Genomic DNA, 21,005 nt, shown 5'->3' on the forward strand with positions numbered 1-21,005 from the left:
CTTGGATGGCTACAAAATTGGCTTAGGCAAATTCATAGACTAATAGCCATCCTCACTATGCAATACCTCCAGTTTCAGAGGCAGTATACTTCTTGGCACTGAAGGATCCAGACTAATGAGATTAACTCCTGCGTAAAAGTCTGCACAGGCTTGCAGCCTAAGTGAGTTGAACTTAGGTCCTGTTGAAATCAGTGGAACAAGTTAGTCAAGAACCACAGAAAGCACTAGGAATTAATTGTAATTAACTTGACTTCTTTTCTGTGCAAATAATGATTGTAATCATAAGTATTGGCAAATCTTTTTTTCAGAACAAGAGACAATCATGGTTTTGTTTTCACATTCCATCTGTGATCACATTTCATCTGTGATGTATGTTGCTTCTATAAAACCTTGGGAAGAAGGGAGAAAAGGAGAAAGGAAGTGAAACAGCTCCCCAAAAGTACATTTCACTATTATTTGGTTAAAGGCATAGCTGGCCACCCTAGAGGAAGAAAAAAAGAACAAAATCTCAGCCACCATATTGATACTCAGCACTTGTCACAATCTCTTACTCTCATCTGGTTACCTCCAGTTCTCTTCTTGAAGAAGTGGATTTCCTTGCAAGGATAATTCTCTTAGGCTATCACAACAAGCAAGCCACTGAATGACACTGTTAAGATCTGCATTTGTTAAGAAAAGTACAAATAAAATAAATGGAATAATTCTTTTATTGCTGTTGGGATCACAACAAATTATTTTCAAATAATTGTCAAATTCAAAGAAAATTAATTAAATCAAGTTCATCGTTCCAGAGATTATTAAATGTCATCACTAAATGCCAACCCATTTCACCCCTCCTAATCATTGCAACACAGATTATGTTCACCATATTGTATTGTTATAGGGTCCTAATTTGGACAAATTTCATTTGTTCATTTAGTCACTCTGTGAAATTTATTGCTCTTTTTTCTTTTGATTTACCTGAACACTGGATTTGCATGAATGCTATTTGGTATGCTGTTTATCTTTGTTATATTGGTAGATGCCCGACTAGTCTTTTTTCTTGGCTAAGGACAGTTGTCACTCACCAAATTCAAAATCCCTTGGCTGCTACATGAAGGCATAGAAACTAAACAAACCAAGGCTTAATATAAAGTAAAAATATATAATTACAGCAATATAAGGATACAAAGTAATTTTGATTGCCTTATCAAAGTAAGACTCTAAATTAGAATGAACACACAGAAGTTGTAGATGCTATTAAAAAACAACAACCAATTGTGTTTTAATTTGAACTGTTGTCAATTATGTAGTAATACATATTTAAGTATTACTTAGATAAACTATCTATGATTAATGGTTGAGGAGAAGACCTTGGAATTGCCCACTTGCTCTCTACTTTTCCATTGTCATTAACCATATAAAGGCTTCTGTCAGCACCACCATTAAGTATTATTCAAGGTAAGCAGGATTTACTCTTAACCAGGGTTATATCTGGGTTTCAATCCTGCACAAGAGCAAACTCTCAGCACTACTCGGCACCTCAGCCTCAGCCATGGTTAAGCATAGCAAAGATTTGTGTTGGTGAAGAGATAATGTGATTCTGGGAGTACAGAAAATTTGTATACCAGCTCTAAACTCCATGCTTAAGAGCAGTGCAACAAACAATATAGGCATTTTATAGCTCCCTCTGTATATGTGTCGGGCTCACTTATATTTTACAATGCAGCATCTGAAACTCATGATAACAAATGTCCCTCCCATTTATCTTTTAAACTCACCTAATAAGCAGTTGTTACTGATATCTAGCTTTTCCAAAGACACACACGAAAAAAGAGGTGCAAGTTCAGTCAAACTGAAAGGAAAAAACCAACATTTTAATAGAAAGTCAATGCAAAACTATCTTAACCATGGGAGTGAAAAAGATGGAACAGGTATTACAGAACTATACCTTCAAAACCCAAATATTTTTGTATCATTTGGTAGCAAACTGCCTGTTAGCTATCCAAGGTGCTAGAAGGTAATTGTAACAGTTTTCCATGTAATAACAGATAACATTTATCAGGCTTCAGGAAATACCATAAGAACTATGGTTTTCAAAAGTAATGAAATGAACTTCCTTAGAGAAGAACAAGCAGTTCTGTGGAAGGTTTAGTTTCCACATAATCCCCTTTAGCGGATGCTGCTCTTGGGACAGAACAAAGGTGATCTCTTCCAATCAGTGCAGTGGAGATACTGCACTCTTATCTTAATTATTAGGATGAGAAATAAATGATGCATACATTGATTATATGCAATCTATTTGGCACACTTATTCCTACTTTTTTCTTAAGATTCCTCCCCCCGCCCCACAGCTAAATATAAAAGCAAGAACACCCACCCTTGTAGCTTAGAGACACTCTGAACCTCCTCATACAGATATTTACTGCTTTAAGGAAAACTTGGTATTAAAAAGAAAGAACCCTACCCAAAGAGATTTGTAATTGTAGACATATTGCGCCTTGCACCATCTGCTTGTTTTATAGTATATTTAACTCAAGCAGCACCTGAAGTTCTCAGAAACTGCTTCCCATGCAAAAGGTTCTTAAATGCATGACAACACAAACTTGCAGCCATTAAATTTCCAAGATGTTATTCCATTTAAAAATATATGTATTGCCTTTCTTTTATTTGTCTCATTACTGCATGAGAGAAAGGCTTTCTTGTTATACTAACAGAAGGAGGATTATTGACCATAGTATTTAGAGTTGAAGGCTGCAAGCCAGAAGCTCTGCAATTTTTGGTGGAAGTTTCACAGTAATGGGTCAAAGCAACAGCTAAACATTTTCCGGAACACAGAGTTGACAAACATTTTGATCACTAAAAGCTCAAATTGTGGCCATCCTGGGTTACAGAAGTTAGTCTGTTTGAAATACTTTGGCAATAGAAAAGTTAGACTGTGGTTTAATGGTGTCTCCTGTTCTTATCAGCTAAGTCTTACTCAGAGTAGACCAGTTGGAATTAATGAAGCTAAGATAGTCATGTCCTTTAACTTCAATGAATCTACCCTGAGTTGGAAACCCCACCAAATCTCTGGGCAGTATACTGCTAACTTTTAAAATGCTCTAACGGAATGAGAACAGAGCACACAGTAAAATCATAGATATAGAAGAACTCTGTATGCAATATATCTTATGTTGCTTGTTAATAATGGCATTTAGGGTGTCATAATTTAGAGAACTGGATGTCTTACTTGCCATTCAGATCTAAAATTCTTGTCCTGTACTATACAAGGCAAATCCTTTTTTTCAGTCTGTCATTCTATAGCTTCCTTTTCACTGGCGGTCTTTGTCTTTTTTTTTCTTTTTTCTTTTTAGAAAATTCAAACCAGAAAGACAAAGGACATTACAGAAAACTTAATACCACTTGACCTTGTCCCACTAGCCCTGGGCATTAAAAGGATATAAATTACAAAGACGACACAGAAGTAAAAGATATTTTTTTAAAGTCCAATAGCTTCCTTTTTCTGGTATCATTTAAAGCCAAACAGTTGCAAAGGCAGGACAAAGACAGTCTGGGAGACTTATATGAAGAAAGCAAAACTGAAACAAACTTGAAAGTTAAATGCATGTGGTAGTGGGGGTCGGGGAGGAGAAGCAGCAAAGTGCTGAAGTGTATACTCCAAAATATACACACTAAATATACACACATTTTGTCAAAATTCATTTAGTGCACTTCTCTGCAATGCAGATAGTTGTTTTTTATGGATGCTCACAGACTTTTCTTCTGTGTTATGCAATTGACTTATCTTGTTTATTATTCAAAATAAAATAGCCACTTTTGCTGAATTAAAGATGCACAAGTGTTAAAAGAAAAAGGCAGCACTTCATATTGATAAAAAGTAATAAAATAAAATGATACTTGATCATTACATAGTGCATCTTGTAAAATATTTGCTTGGGTCATGATTCAGATAAAGCAAAGGCATTTTAAGTAAAAATTCAAGGAGAAGTTTAAACATATGTTTGAGGCTGTGATCCCATGCCCACTTACTTGGGAATACTGTAAGTCCCATTAAACTCAATGGGTCTTTTGAGTAAACATATATAAGACTGCAGGATAAAAGCAAAGGAGCAGCTTTTCTTTCAACATTTTACTATGGTTTCCCCTGTTTTGTGAAATAGCCTTACTGTCACTATATGACAGGTGCCCACTATCTGCACTTTCTGGAAACAACTGGAGACATTTTTGTACCGTCAGACTTTCCCAGCTGGATAAATGGGTCTTTCACATGTATGTCTAATTTGTTAGGGTTTAGTCTTGTTTTAAATGCATTTGCTATAGCTTGTCCCCGCTGTGGAAGGACATGTGGATCCAGAATTGGCCTCCACAGTCACTTACGGACTCACTGTTAAAATTGTGTTCATGGAAGACCATCTTACTCAGCTACGAGTGATCACCAAAGAAGAAGAATGCTCCCCAATCTCTTAACAATGGTTCAGAGATCTGGAGAACTCCTCAGACTTGCACACTTCCTTCCCTTCTCAACCTCATATGCTCCTCGGTCCCCCTTCTTTTCTAATTATTCCTTCTCTTTTCAGCTTTAGCCAAAACAGAGTTTGAAATCACAGTTAGAATCAGTTTTCAAATGCTTAATTTGAAGCTCCCTCTCCTGAGCTAACCATGGTTGGTGCTGAAATAGAAGGGTAGGGAAAAGTATTGAAAGTCCGAGAGGGAAGGAACAGGAGAGGGGTGCTCTTGCTCTCTTAACCACGGAAATTCCTACATGATACAACTTATAAAACTTGATGGACAACTACTTTGAAAAGGGGGGAAGGTATTCTGCTTAATAAATATATGGTACATATGGAAATATTATTATTGTTATTATATATTTTTATCCCACCTTTTCCCCTGATAGCGACTTGAGGCCCAGATAAATAAGGACAGCTTTGAAATATGAAAATATGTTCTTCTCACATCATGCAGATATAATGTACTTCATTCTTTTAACAGGGGCAGTCATCCAGATAAACATACTGTTCTAATTTTTAATACGTGCAATGCTTTAAAAAAATATTACGAGTCACCTATCAGTATTTTGTCTCCTAAAACTTTATTAGGCATCCATGTTTACCTTTAAAAATCAATTATTCCTATTATAAACTAAAGACCTGTTATCATCTATTAGTTGCAAATTAGACTTTCCTACTGGAGCTTTATTCTTAAGGAATATATGGATTCACAATCCTAACATTCATAGGGGCTTCCAGCAGTCAACAAAAAGGAAATGACACTCACTGCACACTCTTAAGAAGAAATCATACAACTGCATCAGCTGCAGGATAAAAGCAAAGGAACAGCTTTTCTTTCAACAGCTTACTTCATTACATTCAATCCTTCTGTACAGAACATCCAATCACTTATGCCATAGCAAAAGCATATGGAGCTGCTTAGAACACGGCCACATTGGTAAAGAAACTACAAATATCAACTACTGAACTACTACATTTTTTACTGCTTTAATCATCCATTCTGCTGATATTGTCATCCATTCCAGCTATATTTATAGTCATGCCTATCCACTTCATCCTCATTCTCACTTTTGCCCAAACGATTTATGTTAAAGATGTTGACACATACAGCAGAGGTACGGGAAGCTTTTCCTACTAGAAATGTCAGCCAAATATCCACTCAGCTATTATGACAGAGTGCTTCCTTCCACACAACAGGAAGCACTTCACCAGCTGTCGACTGCAATATACAGCAGCAAAGGGAGGGGAAAGAGAGAAGTCACACAACAGGGTTCGATATGTATGAAAGGCCCATGGCTGTATGCTTTGTATGTAGAAGGATCCAGACTTGATTCCTTGTCTTTCCAGTTTTAAAAGGGTCTGAACTTTATACAGTGGTACCTCGGGTTACAGACGCTTCAGCTTACAGACTCTGCTAACCCAGAAATAGTACCTCAGGTTAAGAACTTTGCTTCAGGGTGAGAACAGAAATCGCACGGCAGCAGCGCAGCAGGAGGCCCCATTAGCTAAAGTGGTGCTTCAGGTTAAGAACAGTTTCAGGTTAAGAACAGACCTCCAGAACAAATTAAGTTCTTAACCCAAGGTACCACTGTAATCCACCCCCCCAAAAAAATAATGTTATTAGTTTTACCTGTTTTGTGAGATAAAAAGTATCTGTAGCAAAGGCAGCCAATATGTAGAAAGCTTTTCCATTGTTGAGATGCTGTTGTCTTCCAAGTATAATTCTCTTAGCAAAACATGATTTTCCAGGCTGGGGAACTAAACATAAATCAATAGCATATCAACATATTATTACAGCACATTGGCTATCATACTAAAATGACTAAGGCTGCAATCCTATTTGCAGTTACTGCAGCATAAGTTCTTAATAGGTTTTTGAAATATTATTGTTCATTTAATATGCTGTGAGTCACTTTGAGCACAATTTTGTGGGGAAATGGCATGCAAATAAACAGTTGATGATGTTAAAACACACACAGGTAGAGAATATATATATAAATGGGACCAAAATTAAATAAAGGTGCTTCAGTCTCTGATGTTCCTTTGAAAAACTGAAATGTATACTCACTAATGTATATAGTGACCATTCAACAGCAGCAATGGGGGGATATGATTCTGTGTACCATACATGTGCATACAGGTGTGTGTGTGCATAGATCTGCCCAACACTCCTTTCTCAACACATTATTTCAGAAATAAGATGAAATTTGAACTCTTATAAAACAGGTAAAGGGGTGACGCTATGTGATTCCCTCTCAGGATGATCAAACAAAACCTTATGCATTGATAAGAATGGGGCACTCCAAGTGTCATCTTAGAAGAGGCAATGCACCTTCTCTATTGAACATGAAGGAATATATTATGTAAAATAATGTATGCTGAGGCACATAAATACATCTTTAGAAACCCAAAAGTGTGCTTTTTATTCAGAACTACTGGTTTTTCTCATCTGCAAATATAATCAACTGATAGTGTTGGATGCTTCAGACATTCCACCAAGTGGATAGAGCAATCCATGGGTGGAGGAGATCTGCTACCAGAGATGTCTTGGGAACAGTGCACAGGATATTTAGAGGTGACTGCTATAACAGAGAAAGCTCACTGTTGCATTGCTACCAAGTAACAATCCAGCAGATTCTCCTCAGAAGAAGATGTAGTCATCTGGTTGGCCACTGTAAGAATACAACTGTGTCTTTGGTCTGATACCTGAATGGGTCTTCTTAAGTTGTTGTTTTTTTAAACTATACCAAGCTTAAAACTGGCACAGTTATTTTTCTTCTCATTTAAAGTAACGGAAAGAGAAAAATGGAAAAGCAGAAAAGAGAAAATCGGGGTGCCTGGCATGAGCCTAGAAAACAACAATTCCTCTACCACAGACTTTGCCCCATGCCTAGAGACTTCTTTAATTGGATAACAGCCAAGGTGTTGTAGTTTTTTTACCTCATTGAAGTTATTCCCTTGTAACTTCAGAATTTGAAGAAGGCCACAATTTTCAATGCCATCAATATGAGTAAGATGATTAAAGGAACAATCTATATACACTAGAGTAGGAGTATGAGATAGTCCTTTGGTGCTGATCAATTGATTGTGATCAATAACAAGTCGCTGAAGATTTTTCAATGACTCCAATCCACCTAAAACGTAAAGTTACAATATTTCAAAGCATTGAAATAAAAAGATACATTGGTTTTGACTTAAGGAATCAGAAGTACAACAGGCTTATATTATATACATAAAAAACAAGTATGTGGCCTCTGTTTCCATCATCATACTAAATAGTTACTAAGCATGAGAAGGCATTAACATTTCTAGTCCATAATATGATTGTTTATCGAAATCTTACTTATTTTTGAAATCAGTAACAAGTCATAATAGCTTCCCATCAGCACATTTTGTATTTTATTCTCCATTTGTTAAAACCATGTAGCATTCATAAACCATTCATAAACACCCCGTATTCTTTGTTTGAAGGGAAGTGGATTTATTTCTTTGCTGAATATTTATGTTGTATTTCCATTCAACAAATTCTCAAGGAAGCTTGCATGATCAAAAATACAGAACACTTAAATTACATCTAAAATACATAAAATTAAAAGACATATTAACAGTAAACTATATAAGAGCAACATAAAATCACATGACAAATAAAATAAAAATAAAATCAGGACTGATAAAATGGCCTTTGCCTAGTGCTGGAGTGACATTAAGAAAGGTGCTAAGCCAAATATTGATATGCAGTTGTAATTATTTTTATTGGGACCCATGGAAGGGATGGGGGGAAGTCAGGAGATTCAGAGTAATCTCAGTATTTGGATTCTGAATTGATGTTCATTGTGTGTTTATATTTTTTAAAATCAAATTAAAAAAGTATTTTTTTTAAAAAAAAGAAAGGTGCTAAGTCAGGTTGCAAAAGAATTGTCCAGGTCCGGACACTACCAAAGAAAAGGCACTTTCTCTAGTAACTACCTGCAGCATCTCACCTGGTGGGTCCAATTAGAGAAGGACATTCAGTTAAGTTAGCTATGTGCATGTTGTGCACCCTTACATCATAGAAATATGACGTGAAAACATAATAAGAGACTGCTGGATCCATTTGAATGCCCCTCTATCTCAGGGTTCTGCTTTCACAGTTGCCCACTGGATGCTTACAGGAAGCCCATAAGCAAGACCTCAGTGCACATAGCTATTGTTGTTAGCAATCCTTTCATAAAATCATCTCATCTTTTAAAGGCATTCAAGTTGGTGGCCATCACTACATCTTGTGGGAGTGAATTTCAACTTTAATTAGACAAAAAGCAGAGTGGGAAAAGCACAGAACAGTGAATAACAGCTACTGTTAAGAAATCTGTAGGGTGGAGGCAGGGAAGATATTTATTTTCTGATGATTCTTTTGTGCCAGAAACATTGGTTGCCATACATCCAGATTTTCCCAGACGTTTCAGCAATTTCCACCTGGGCACCGTTTCCGATGACCGAATCCTGTCTATGTCTGGGAAATTCCGGATGTATGGCAAACCTAGCTATAACGTACAAAGTGGTGTGTGATGTTGAGTGATGCTTTCCCAGTTTTTTTGTTTTGAAATGAAAACAACTTTTTGTGACATGGCATACGTGCTCGCTGCTTGCTTTTTGTCTGCAAAACACTGATGGAGACAGAGAAAGAAACTAAAGTCAGTACGCTAACCTTTCTATTTGAAGTCCGACTGTTTTATGGACTGAAAAATCCATAGTGCATGCCTGCAATATGCCCTAATACAAATGTTGCCACATATGGTTCCATATAACACTTTGATTATCCATTATTCAAAATGATTTTTTTGTTAGAATTAGGGACATGATCTAACGAAGAAATTTGCATGTGTAGCAGAGAACTATGTGTGCCGTGGAGACATCTTGCTTTTACTATAGCTGTTCCTACTGCCAAGTCACAAGATGTTCTTAAACTTGAACTACAAATAGGCTCATCAGCTCTGGGAATTGCGAGGCTGAAAAGTTTAATGAAAGCTTATTTGAACTGAGGTCCAGGTTTCAAACCGGGAACTATGCCTTGAATTTCATTTTAAAATACCGACAAATATTTCTGCTGACATGAAAAAATAGATCCAATATTAATATAGCAATCAGAAGCAAATATCCTACTATCTATAACCAAATGCCTCTGCACTGAGTACCAATCCTGCATTTACTCACTTGAAAGTAAACTGCAGTGAATTCAACAGATACCCATTAGACTGTACTGTTAAAATGTCACAAGTTCTGCATTAAATGAACTAACTTTTCTCAGATTTTTTAAAACTAAGAATCAGACTAGACTACTGGTTTAAATATGATTTCCACTAGGACGGATTTGGGTACCATTCCTCAATTACTAAAAAATAATTTTAAATATACTTCTAAATTTAAACGCAACATTGCAAGACAGCAGTTTGGAATCTGCTGTTAAATAATCTGGAAAGCTAACCTGCACCACCTAGTGGATTTATGGAATATAAAAGAGTTATTTAGACTTGTCACGTTGGATTCATTTTTTTCCTTAGGAAAGTCCAGTTATCATCCCCTCCTGCTGGCATAAAGCAGCGGACCGATAATAACAGTATATCTAATAACAGGTTGAACTCTTGCTTGTTTCATTATCTGTTAATTTTTAAAATAAATCTTAGGATCACTCAAATCACATTGTAACGGGTTAAACTAAATGTTTCATCAGGAGTGGCTGTTGTGGTTGTGCTCTGCTACCATCCTAATATTGGGGTTGCTGCTATTTATTGGAATGGTGTCATGTGATGCAGGGGGGTGGAAAGCGTTAGAATTGTGTGGGCACACCAGAGGAAATACTGGATTAGTTCTGACTGTGTGCCAGTGCAGTCCTGGATTCACCTGCTTACCTGGTAAGTGGTAGCAATGCTTCCCCGCTCGCTCCTGTGTTCCATTAGTAATCACATCACAGTGTTTTATTAAAAATGAAAACAGGAATTTCTTTTCCTGGGGCTAATAATTGGTGTATGCGTGTCAGAAGTAACAGTAGGGAGGGAAGGGTTAAGCATTTCCTTCCCACAGGCTCCTTGCCTGCTATTAATTTTAAAAAGAGCATGTGCACACACTATCTGACAAGTTTTCCAATTATATATTTTGTGTCATGTGTAGTTTGGCCCGGTCTTTTTGGGGGGCGTGCATGGTTGGCAGGTACTGAAGAAGGTGTGGAATTACTAACACTTCAAAAAAATAAAATAGCATACTTCTCTGTTTCTGATCCCCTGTAGAGTTGGAAAGTACCAAGAGGATCATCTACCCGATGCAATGCAGGAATCCTTTGGTCAATGTGGGGATTGAACCCATGACCCTGAGATTATCTTTGTACTATCTTTGAATTGTTAAGATGTTATTAAATCTATTAAATCCCACAGCTTCTTTAATAGTTTAGTCTCTATTGGTATAATAATAAGTGATGCTTTGTTTTAAGGGTTCTGCGTAACTCGGAAGGTAACAAAGTTTTTATATTTACTAACTAAAGCTGGTTCCAAAAGGAATATGTTTCTGATTTCAAAATTATCAATAACCTAGACTTTCTTTCTTTTTAGTTTATTTTTATTAGTTTTCAAATTATTATAAAACCATGAAGACAGAGGAAGAGTAAAAAAAATTCAGAAAATATCCAACTTAAGGTATATTTGTAAATCCAGAACTAGTTTAAATTATTCTGATAATGAGCAGTCAGTATTCATAGAATGCAATACAATTTTTTAAAAATTAAAAAAACCCCTTATTTTATCAACTGAGTTTAAACTATGTACTCTCTCTGCATTTAGTTTTACATGATGTGGAAAACAAAAGAGATACTAAGGACTAAAATGTTATATACAGACAATTCACTGCATGTTTGCTCAAAAGGAAGTCCTGCTATACTCAAGGGACTTACTGCCAGGTAAGTGACAGCAATTTAAGCCTCATTTTAAAGAAACAGCCACAGAATCATTTGAACGGAATGAAATAAGGACTGGGGTGGGGTTGTTGCACTGCAACTTCCAAATCTACCAAGGGAAACTCTGCAGGACTCAGAGATGGAAAGGGAGGGGGAAATCTTTAAAAACACAAGTCTATCTTTGTGTAATTCCATAAGGTGTTTTTTTAAAAAAACTATCAATATGTGATTGTGTAACATGAAATGCAGCTTACAAACCAGACCTCCCCCAAGCAGTTGATGAGGACAGAAAAGCAGGCTCCAAGTGGTTTTCTTGAACATCTACTTTCTCATTCAAACTCATCTCATTTACGGGTAAGCACAGTGCTTTCATTGTATATACAGACAGGACAGGAGGCTTTTGCCTCATTGGCCCTGTAGTCTTCATATCCAAGACTCATCAATTCATATTATGTCACTCTCACATTAATCTTTCTGATATTCTACCTCAGGAAATCCATCTGAAACAAGTAATCCTTTACAGTACTACTGGCACCGAAGACAGATTGAACACAGATTCCAGCATTTCTGCTACCAATCAGTCCACCTTGTTGGTTTACCTTGGATTACTGATCTTTGAGATTTAATGAACACCAACAGTCACTATTCCAAGCAGAAGCTTGTGCCTAAGAAATCTGTCTCTTTAATACAGAAAATTTAGCAATCTAAAACATAACCAACTGGATTGGGTGCATTGACATTATAAATATTCACATTTAAATTAATATTTATATACAAGATTTATATACTAGAAGTAAAATAGCTTCTTAACCTTTCATTTTCAATGTTGTAACCTTTTGGGGGATGCAGAAACTTTGGTATGACATCATATAAAGAGGCTTTACTGGAAAGAAGCATTCATTCAGCTACCTTGACCTTATTTTGCATAACATGAAGACTAATAGCAAGTTTGGGAAATATAAAATAAATTATAATGTCGTTCTTTGGTTCATACTCCCCTTTGTTTATTATGTGCAGACATCTTATTTGCTCATGGGGATTTTTTTGGCTACTTTTATTTTTTAGCACAGTAAGATAGCCAAGGCAGCTTTTGCTTTTATTCAGCCAAGTGCATGTTTCATTGCTGATTCATCAGTTGAATCCTCAGGTTTTGAAATCCAGTTTCCTAATATGTTACTTCATTAAATGAACCACAAATCAGATATGTACCTTATTTTACTAACCATACTCAAGTACACTACAGCCTGGATTTTGTTTCTTTGTCTAGCATGAAAAAGGAACCCTGGTTGAAACTATGAAAACAAGAGCAAAATCTTCTCCAATGCTCCACTTGAAATCTATGAGACAACCAAGCAGACTGCAGCATGAGATGCACTGAGAGGGAAGGAGGAGAGCAGACATTGGGATCAATAGTGCGCCAAATGGAAGACAGGTCTTCCTTCAACTATGTCCCCAAATTTCTGTGAGCTTTCTTGTTTACTTTACCTTGAAACAAGTTAATCAGCAAGACTGGCCATTTATATAAAATCTGTTCCCCACCACAGACACTGAGTGCACTAGGGAATATGCAGATGGACACCTATTTACTTTCCCTGGTAAATGGAAGTTGTTTACTTGTACTGAAGTGTAACTAGGAACCACAAGACTGCCCACCTATGACCTGACTCTTAGTGCTGAGACAAGCACCATATTTTTAAAAAGAGCAGACCACAGAGGCTACTAACCCAAACCAATTAACAGAGGCGTTTATTGTTAATCACATAAAAATAACTTATTAAGAACATTTATTTACCTACTAATGGTTGCAGTTCTACTATTTATCAATGGAAATAGTCAGTCCCTTACCAATTCGAGTTATTTTATTGTAGGAAAGTTCAAGATTCCAAAGATTAGTGCAGCCATATAAACCATGAAGGGATGAAATGTCATTTTTGTTCAGAATTAGAATGCAGAGATTTTCAAGATTCTCACAATTAATCCCTTTAATATTGTTTTCCTGTAAACAAACCAAACAAATATTAAGTTTTCTTACATTTTTTTGAATGAACTAAAAATAATTAACAGTACAATCCTATTCATGTCTACTCAGAATGCTCAATAAATTGAATGAGATTTGTTGCCAGGTAAGTGTTTAGGATTGCAGCTATTGCCTTCGATCCTGATTAAAACTGATACAAAAATCAGTTCAAGCCAGGCTGAATTGGGAGGGAGGTTGGTTTTCGTAGGTTCCCCTGGGTGAGAGGCAAAGGAGTGTACTTATGAGATTACTATATTCTGTCTACCACATGGGATACACTTACTGTGAGCTTTAAGCTCATGGGATACACTTACTGTGTATCTGAAGAAGTGTGCATGCACACGAAAGCTCATACCAAGAACTAACTTAGTTGGTCTTTAAGGTGCTACTGGAAGGAAATTTTTTTTGTTGTGAGCTTTAGTTTATCATCTGTGCCCCTAAACTTTGTGCTGTACACAGGGTTATTGGATGAAGGTGTTAAGATGTGTCTGGATGAGCCTTTGGCAGGCAGTTACAGTAAACCTGCTTCAATTCTATTCATTGTAGGCAAGAGAATATTTGAGTGGAGGAACTGATTACCACCTGGGATGGAGGTCTAGATGTTTGGCCCTTTTCAGCTCATCCAGCAGTTTTTGATGGGGCTAGCCACTTAGTCCTCTATTTGCCAGGTCAGTCTGTAACTAAATTATGTTCATCCCTGATTTGACCTAGAAGGGGATGACCTGACATGTGTTACTGCGACTCACATGCATAAACTGGGTGGGCATGGGGTAATTCAGCTGTGCACATCTGGGTTCTTGGTACAGCACCAGACCAGTCTAGATGGTCAAAGGTGTCGGTGTTGGCATTGTCCATAGAAATATAATCTTTTACCAGAAAACCTATTGATTTGGGGATGGGCTTAGAGGCACTGCATCTGTGTTAGACTAGACAGACAGATCTGGGATGCTGTCAGTGTATTCACCACCCTGCTGATAAGCAGCCTCCCTGACCAGGCTGGTTACTAGCAAGGTGAAAGATATCCATATGAAGGTTGCTATTTGAAAATATTATGCTGGACTAGCTAGACCTTTGATTCGATCCACTAGGACTCTTATGTTCTTATTGTATGTGGAGTGGATGTGTAACAGCACCTTTTAATATAATTTCCACTTCAACTCAGACTAAAAAAACATAGTACCTCTGCATCTATGTATTTTAGATCTTTGCAGTTGCTGAGTCCTTCCAAAGAAAGCAATCCACAACGTCTGAGACTCAAAAATTGTAGCTTTGAACACTGTGACAACGTGGAGAGGCTGCAGCCCGGCAAATCTTGAAAGGTAACTGTGGTCACCTATACACATTCAATAAGAAAAAGTTTATACTCTTGCAACATTTGAAATATATTTGCAATGCATTATATAAACTGTGATTTCAAACCATCCAAAATATTGTTTCTAGCTCAAAACAAAAAAGTTTGGAAAAATCCAAAATCATATCAGGGGGTGGGGGTAGAAAACAATTCATGACATCCAACACACCACAATGGAAAGATATACTTCTTTGTGCCAACAATTCAACAATTGTTCTATGCTACTGTAACTCTCGACTTGCTCATCCACTACTCTGCAGGCTGTGTAAGAGGTGTAAAGTCTCTTGGAAGGTTGTGATCAGGTTGCCTAACTGCACAATACTGCCATGGTCCCCACCCAACCCTTTGCATCAACAGAACTAGAGCACACAGTGAACAAGGAATGTGGGAAAGAGTTTCTATAAAAGTCAGTAAATTATTCAAGCATTTTTGGCAAACTTTATGATTCCACTTCTTACTTCCTCTGAGGGGAATGTTATGTCAGCACTAAGAAGCTACGAATAGCTCGCGATACATAAGCACTAAAAGGATTCACAAGACACTTGTATGACAGTTTTGAACTTGCAACTTTTACTCACCTGTTGCAGAGAATTCCAAGGGCCAGACTGCATTATCATGGCAGCACTCAGAGGAGGCATCAGACCAGAGGAGCATTTCCGTGGCCTGCTTCTTTCAACTATTTTCTTCCCCTGGTGTTCTCTATAAATTCTAGACCAGGATTTACATCCTTTCATCCACGCTAACCTCTTCTTTTCAATAGAATCTGAAAGCACGAGCAGTTGCTCAAAAGAATTGACTGAATTCTCACATCTGGCCCAACGACTAGTGACTTCCTCATGAATTTCTTTTAAAGCAGGCTCTATTTTAATATTTTCAGATGCATAAGACCCGTCTATCTGTCCAGCGGCTCCAGAATCTAGCTGAACATCCATGCTGATGCAACTGCTATGCCTGCTGTCTTCTTGATTAACTATTGTAATAGTTTCACTACTGAGAGCATTTGTATTACCATTTTCCTGAAATTCCACAGTTGTCAAAAAACGGTATCTGTCATCATTTCCTACATGCATCATTTCATGCATTTCATCTTGTTTCTTTTTCTCATACTCTTTTTCCTGTGTTTCAACTTTCTGTTGCTTTTCCTCAATTAGTTTCATTCTTCCATATTTAGCTTCCTCCTCTTCTTTTACCTTTTTGATTTCTTCCTCCTTATTTGCTATTTCTAAAGTCTTCTCTGTATTTGAGGGGCCCATTCCCCTTTTTATTTTGGCAGTTTCTTCTTCCTTTTGTTCTTCTACCTGTTCTTCCTCCTCTTCTTTTACCTTTTTGATTTCTTCCTCCTTATTTGCTATTTCTAAAGCCTTCTCTGTATTTGGGGGGCCCATTACCCTTTTTATTTTGGCAATTTCTTCTTCCTTTTGTTCTTCTACCTGTTCTTTTGCTTTTAATTTCTTTGTTATTTTTGTAACATTATCAATATTGTCCAGTTTCATTAGCCTTTCTGATTTTTCAGTTTCATCATCTTCTTTGACTTCTTTAATTATTTTTCTGTTTTTAGCCAACAGTTTTACTTTATCCACATTTTCAGACTCCATTTTCTTTTCTATCACAAATTCTAGGTGGCCTTTTTCTGTCCTTTTCAGTTCTTCCAATATTAGTTGTTCTCGCTGAAGTCTCAAAATTTCTTTCTTCTTTTCATATTCTTCATGCCTCTTCATCTTTTCCTCAAGTTCCTGCCTCTCTTTTTCTTCCCATCTCTTTCTTTCTTTCTCCTCTTGTTCCTTCTTCTCTAGGGCCCTCTTCATCAATCTTTCCTGCTTTTCTTTTCTTTCCCTTTGCATCGCTTCTTGCAATTTTCTTTGTTTTTCTAGTTCTTTTTTCCTTTCTTTCAAGACAGGGGAATATTTTTTGTACACCAAGAAGGCTCTAAAGGTAGCTTGGATTTTTACAGCAGCCATATTCTGCAGTTCTGACAAGTGTTGTCTTTCCATAGCTTGTTGTTCTTCAAATGCCTTCTTTTCTTCTTCTATTTGTATCTGTAAGTTATTAATCAATTCCTAAGCCCAAACAAAAAAGTAAGCATTTGTAAGAAATACCAAAATTATGACGTACAAATCATATAAAATAGAAACTGATATTAATGGCTCTATATTAAATAGGTTGCATATTAAATAGGCATATTAAAACAGGCAGGTCAGAGGGAGATAATGTCATTCTATTTGTAACACATATATTGAACTGTGTTTCATTTATTGTTCAGTGCATTGTTCAGTGCATGTTGCTATCCTGAAAGAATAAACTTGGGGTGATATTCAATGATAGTATCATAGGTGCCAACTCCCTGGGGCCCTGGGTGCCCAAGCACCCACAAAATTCGCAATGAGGGGGCCAGGCACCCTCAAATTTCAATGCCAGGGCCATTCAAGCTACATGGCACCCATGGCCCCAGGCACCCATGGTTACGGGGCCAAGAATCAAAGTAGACTTATTAAAGTTAATAGACATGACTATCTTAGATGCATTAATTTCAATAAGTCTACCCTATGATGGTTTGGGCATGACATGTGGGCTGAGGATTATTTTCCTATACATAAACTACGATGCTACAATCTTATAAAAATTGTCAACATTCTTGTATGTAAATTACCTCATGCTGTCTCATTTGTTCTTTCCAAGACTTCTCCTCTTTCATCAGCTCTTTTTCCATCACTGCCTGTTGTTGCTGTACATAATATAGATCATCAATGTTAGCACCAATGTAATTTCTTAATGTTCGATATAAGAATGACAGAGAAGGTGCATGTAAAAAAGTAACAGAAAAGGCTGGAAAATTATAAAAACCAAATGACAAAAGCTGAAACATTTACTAAACTCTGTTCTTCTAGAAAATCATACTGGTCTTTTGATTGTTGGTATTCTTATAATAAACAATAAAGCAATGTTTCTGAACACACTCTTAGCACCATGTTTAGCACCAAAGAGAAATAAGGCCCTCTTTGTACCCTAAAGGAGCTGATTGCTACAATATAATTCTTTTCCTGTAACATTTGAAGTATAATATATATATCAATGTCAGTGAAAAGCATGTCAGAACTTATCAATGACTAGCATATTATGAAGAATCAGTTCTTTTATTGAAGCTGTATCTACAGGGATGCGGGTAGCACCGTGGGTTAAACCACTGATCCTAGGACTTGCCGATCAGAAGGTTGGCAGTTCGAATCCCCGCGATGGGGTGAGCTCCCATTGCTCGGTCCCTGCTCCTGCCAACCTAGCACTTCGAAAGCACCTTAAAGTGCAAGTAGATAAACAGGTACCACTCCGGTGGGAAGGTAAACGGCATTTCCATGTGCTGCTCTGGTTTGCCAGAATCAGCTTAGTCATGCTGGCCACATGACCCGGAAGCTGTACGCCGGCTCCCTCAGCCAATAAAGCGAGATGAGCGCTGCAACCCCAGAATGGGTCACGACTGGACCTAATGCTCAGGGGTCCCTTCACCTTTACCTTTAGGTTAGCTACACAGGGCACATATATGTTTAAATTATTATGCCATATTTGCATGATTTAATGTATTAAATTTAATGTATTTCATTAATGTATGTTTTATATTTTATTTTTTCTGATGTTTATTGTTTTTTAATGGATTCAAATTCATTTCAGTCTAAAAACAAGATATACTAAATAAATAAAAGATACGACCCACAGGTTTTAAATATGCCCATTATCTACATTAAAATATTACCGCATGGAACATTTCTAACTTCATTCTTTCAGCCTCCAGTTCCTCCTGCCGTAGTTGCCTCCTTTTCTCCTCTTCTTCATTTTGCATTTCTTCCATGCACTTCTTAATTTTCAATTGTTTTATTCTTTCATTTTCAAGTTCATTTTGCTTTTGTTCCCAGAGCTCATATTCTCGCTTGCATCTTTCTTCAACTTCTTGGAAAGTAAAGCTAAGGTCTGTGCCACCATCATCTAGAAGAATGCAGGCATGAGAACTTGGAATCATTGATACTATTGCCCCCCCCCCCCCCATAAAACTGTGTTGCCAGCTCCTGGTGGTTTTAAGAATTTGCACTATACCATAAAAACAAGGTTATGATTTTTTTTTCTGCCTGTGATAAAGACTCTCCTCCCTGAAAGAGAGGGGAGTGGTTGTGGACGGGAGCCCGAACACCGCCTCCAGCTCACCTGGCTGGCGCTCACGCCCCCCCCGGTGGCCGTCCAACCAGGTGTCATGGGGGGGCGTGTCCAGCAGCCTTTATGCTGCAGTGCCAGCCTCTCCCCGGCCTCATTTCTCTTTGTCATCCTGTGCAAGTCACCCACCCTCCACTCCCTTTGAGTTAGGGCTTAGGTCATTGGCCTTGCTATGGACCTTAGGTTGGTCGCCCCGGTTGCCCGGGGGGCCTGGTAGGAGTTTTCCCATTTGGCATTAGGCTTTTTGGTTTTTTCGCCTACCTCGTAGCAATCGTCACAACTTTTTGGTGGTATTGGTGGGTAGGTTAGGCATTGGAATAATGTGTTGTGGTGTGTCGAAGTGCTAGGTGTGGCCATCGCCTATGCCTTCAATTTCTAGGGGTATTCCGTTAAAGGAATCTGGCGGTCGTGTATTCCGTCCGAAGCCTGCTTGGCGAGAGGCCATGGCACGACCCTCGGTGACATCAGGGGTGAGCCTATAGTTGGATTAGCATCAACAGGTGATGAACCCCTGGTGAATAAACCCACTTGTTTCGCGATCCAATGCCTAAGCCAATACCTTTTCGTTGCTGTAATCAATAAAGTTGTGGCCTTTTCTAGCCCATTAACCTTATATCACGTGTCCCTGTGTCTTCATTTTACTTCGCGGGGGTCGGGTCCTCGAACCACAATCTATTTTAACATTCTGCACTAGAGGAGGTTGCTTCATCTTCAACATCACCAACAATATAGCTCACATTATGCAGATGTAGAACATACCATGTATGGAAAATAACTGGCTAAACAATCTCTGGCTAAACAATATTGATCTGAGAGACCTGGGCTAAGTCATGAAGATGAGTGATTCTCTGTGAGTCACTATCTTACAAGATTGTTTACCTGTCAAAGAACATCTATCAGAAATTTCACTGGAAGCAATGTCTCCATTATCATTGGCCTCTATTGTACTGTCAGAAGTCACATTGATCTGTTGTTCTTCATCTTCATCTTCTATTTCAGACAATACCTAAACAGCAACAAATATTTTCATGATAGTGTAGTAGAGCTTGGAATTATCAAACTATACACAGAAGCAGTTATGTTCTATGCTAGTCATCGTTCAAAATTGCAAGAGATATAATAGGAGAACGATGGGTAATGAACAGATGTTATTTGTTATGGATGAAAAGTTTAGGAGCACTTGTATTGGCCACAATCCAACTTGGTGTGTGCAGAGTCTTGTTGTAAGAGCAGCAATCTTACTATTCAGTTGTTTAATGAGGAGAACTGAATTAAAATTCCTTTACTTTCCCTCCTAAGCTGCTAATCAGAAATATCACCGATTTTCGAATTGGGGTTTGTGTTTACAACCACAGCTAGATTGGTGAAAGGAAATGTGAATGCAATACAGCACTAGCTTGCATTTAAGACTTCTTATTGAATTAGGGATGTCTGCATAGAAGTCTACTTCAACATGCATATTGCCACAAGCAAAATATGAGACAAGCCTCCTACCCAACAATAGGTTTGTATTTGTATTACAGTTTGTATTTTATCAGAGATACATTCAAAATATAATTTTAAAGGAAGTTCAGAGGAACCACCAAGCTTATCAAATTATTTCTGTTATAACAATCAATGTAAGCTTATCTCTACATGTGTCACATTTTCTGCTATATTGTTATTGCTCTCTACTGCCAAAATCTAATCAGATCCTGAATTTTTTTCTACATGTGAAATTTTATTTTTGTCATAACTAGCCAGTTTCTAAAAAGAATGTCACTAGGAATAGTTTTTCTGGAAACATATATTTGAACTACGTATTAGTGCAAGGGGGGGAAAGAAATAAGAATACACACACACAAACACACACACATGGTGGATTTAAAAAAAAAACTATTTAAAACTATTTCCTTATATTTGAACTGGATTTTTTTTTTAAAAAAGAGAATGGTAAATACGAAGGTTTTTTCAAATCAGGTGTGGGGAACCTTTGGCCCTCAGATGTTGCTGGCCTACTAGTCGCCTGACCCTTGGCCATGCTTGCTGGGA

At 37.5% G+C, this 21,005-nt stretch overlaps 1 protein-coding gene across 5 annotated transcripts in view; it reads right to left on the bottom strand.

Moving 5' to 3' along the window:
- LRRIQ1 (leucine rich repeats and IQ motif containing 1) overlaps positions 1-21,005 on the bottom strand; it is a 98,092-nt gene that overhangs the window by 73,955 nt on the left and 3,132 nt on the right. For 4 of the 5 annotated variants that reach the window (XR_014555326.1, XM_083698905.1, XM_083698906.1 and 1 more), the window contains exons 5-14: positions 19,854-19,980; positions 18,523-18,752; positions 17,428-17,502; positions 15,359-16,837; positions 14,610-14,762; positions 13,258-13,408; positions 7,434-7,627; positions 6,124-6,251; positions 1,761-1,834; positions 566-659 (exon numbers count right to left, since the gene is read on the bottom strand). Coding sequence is in view for 4 of the 5 variants with exons in the window: in XM_083698905.1 (XP_083555031.1) it covers positions 566-659; positions 1,761-1,834; positions 6,124-6,251; positions 7,434-7,627; positions 13,258-13,408; positions 14,610-14,762; positions 15,359-16,837; positions 17,428-17,502; positions 18,523-18,752; positions 19,854-19,980 (2,705 nt within the window). In the remaining variant the exon portion in view is untranslated. The remainder of the gene's footprint in view (positions 1-565; positions 660-1,760; positions 1,835-6,123; positions 6,252-7,433; positions 7,628-13,257; positions 13,409-14,609; positions 14,763-15,358; positions 16,838-17,427; positions 17,503-18,522; positions 18,753-19,853; positions 19,981-21,005) is intronic. The other variant, XM_083698908.1, reaches the window with a different exon arrangement.

The sequence above is a fragment of the Podarcis gaigeae genome (assembly GCF_964106915.1).
Source record: "Podarcis gaigeae genome assembly, chromosome: 10".
NCBI lineage: Eukaryota > Metazoa > Chordata > Lepidosauria > Squamata > Lacertidae > Podarcis > Podarcis gaigeae.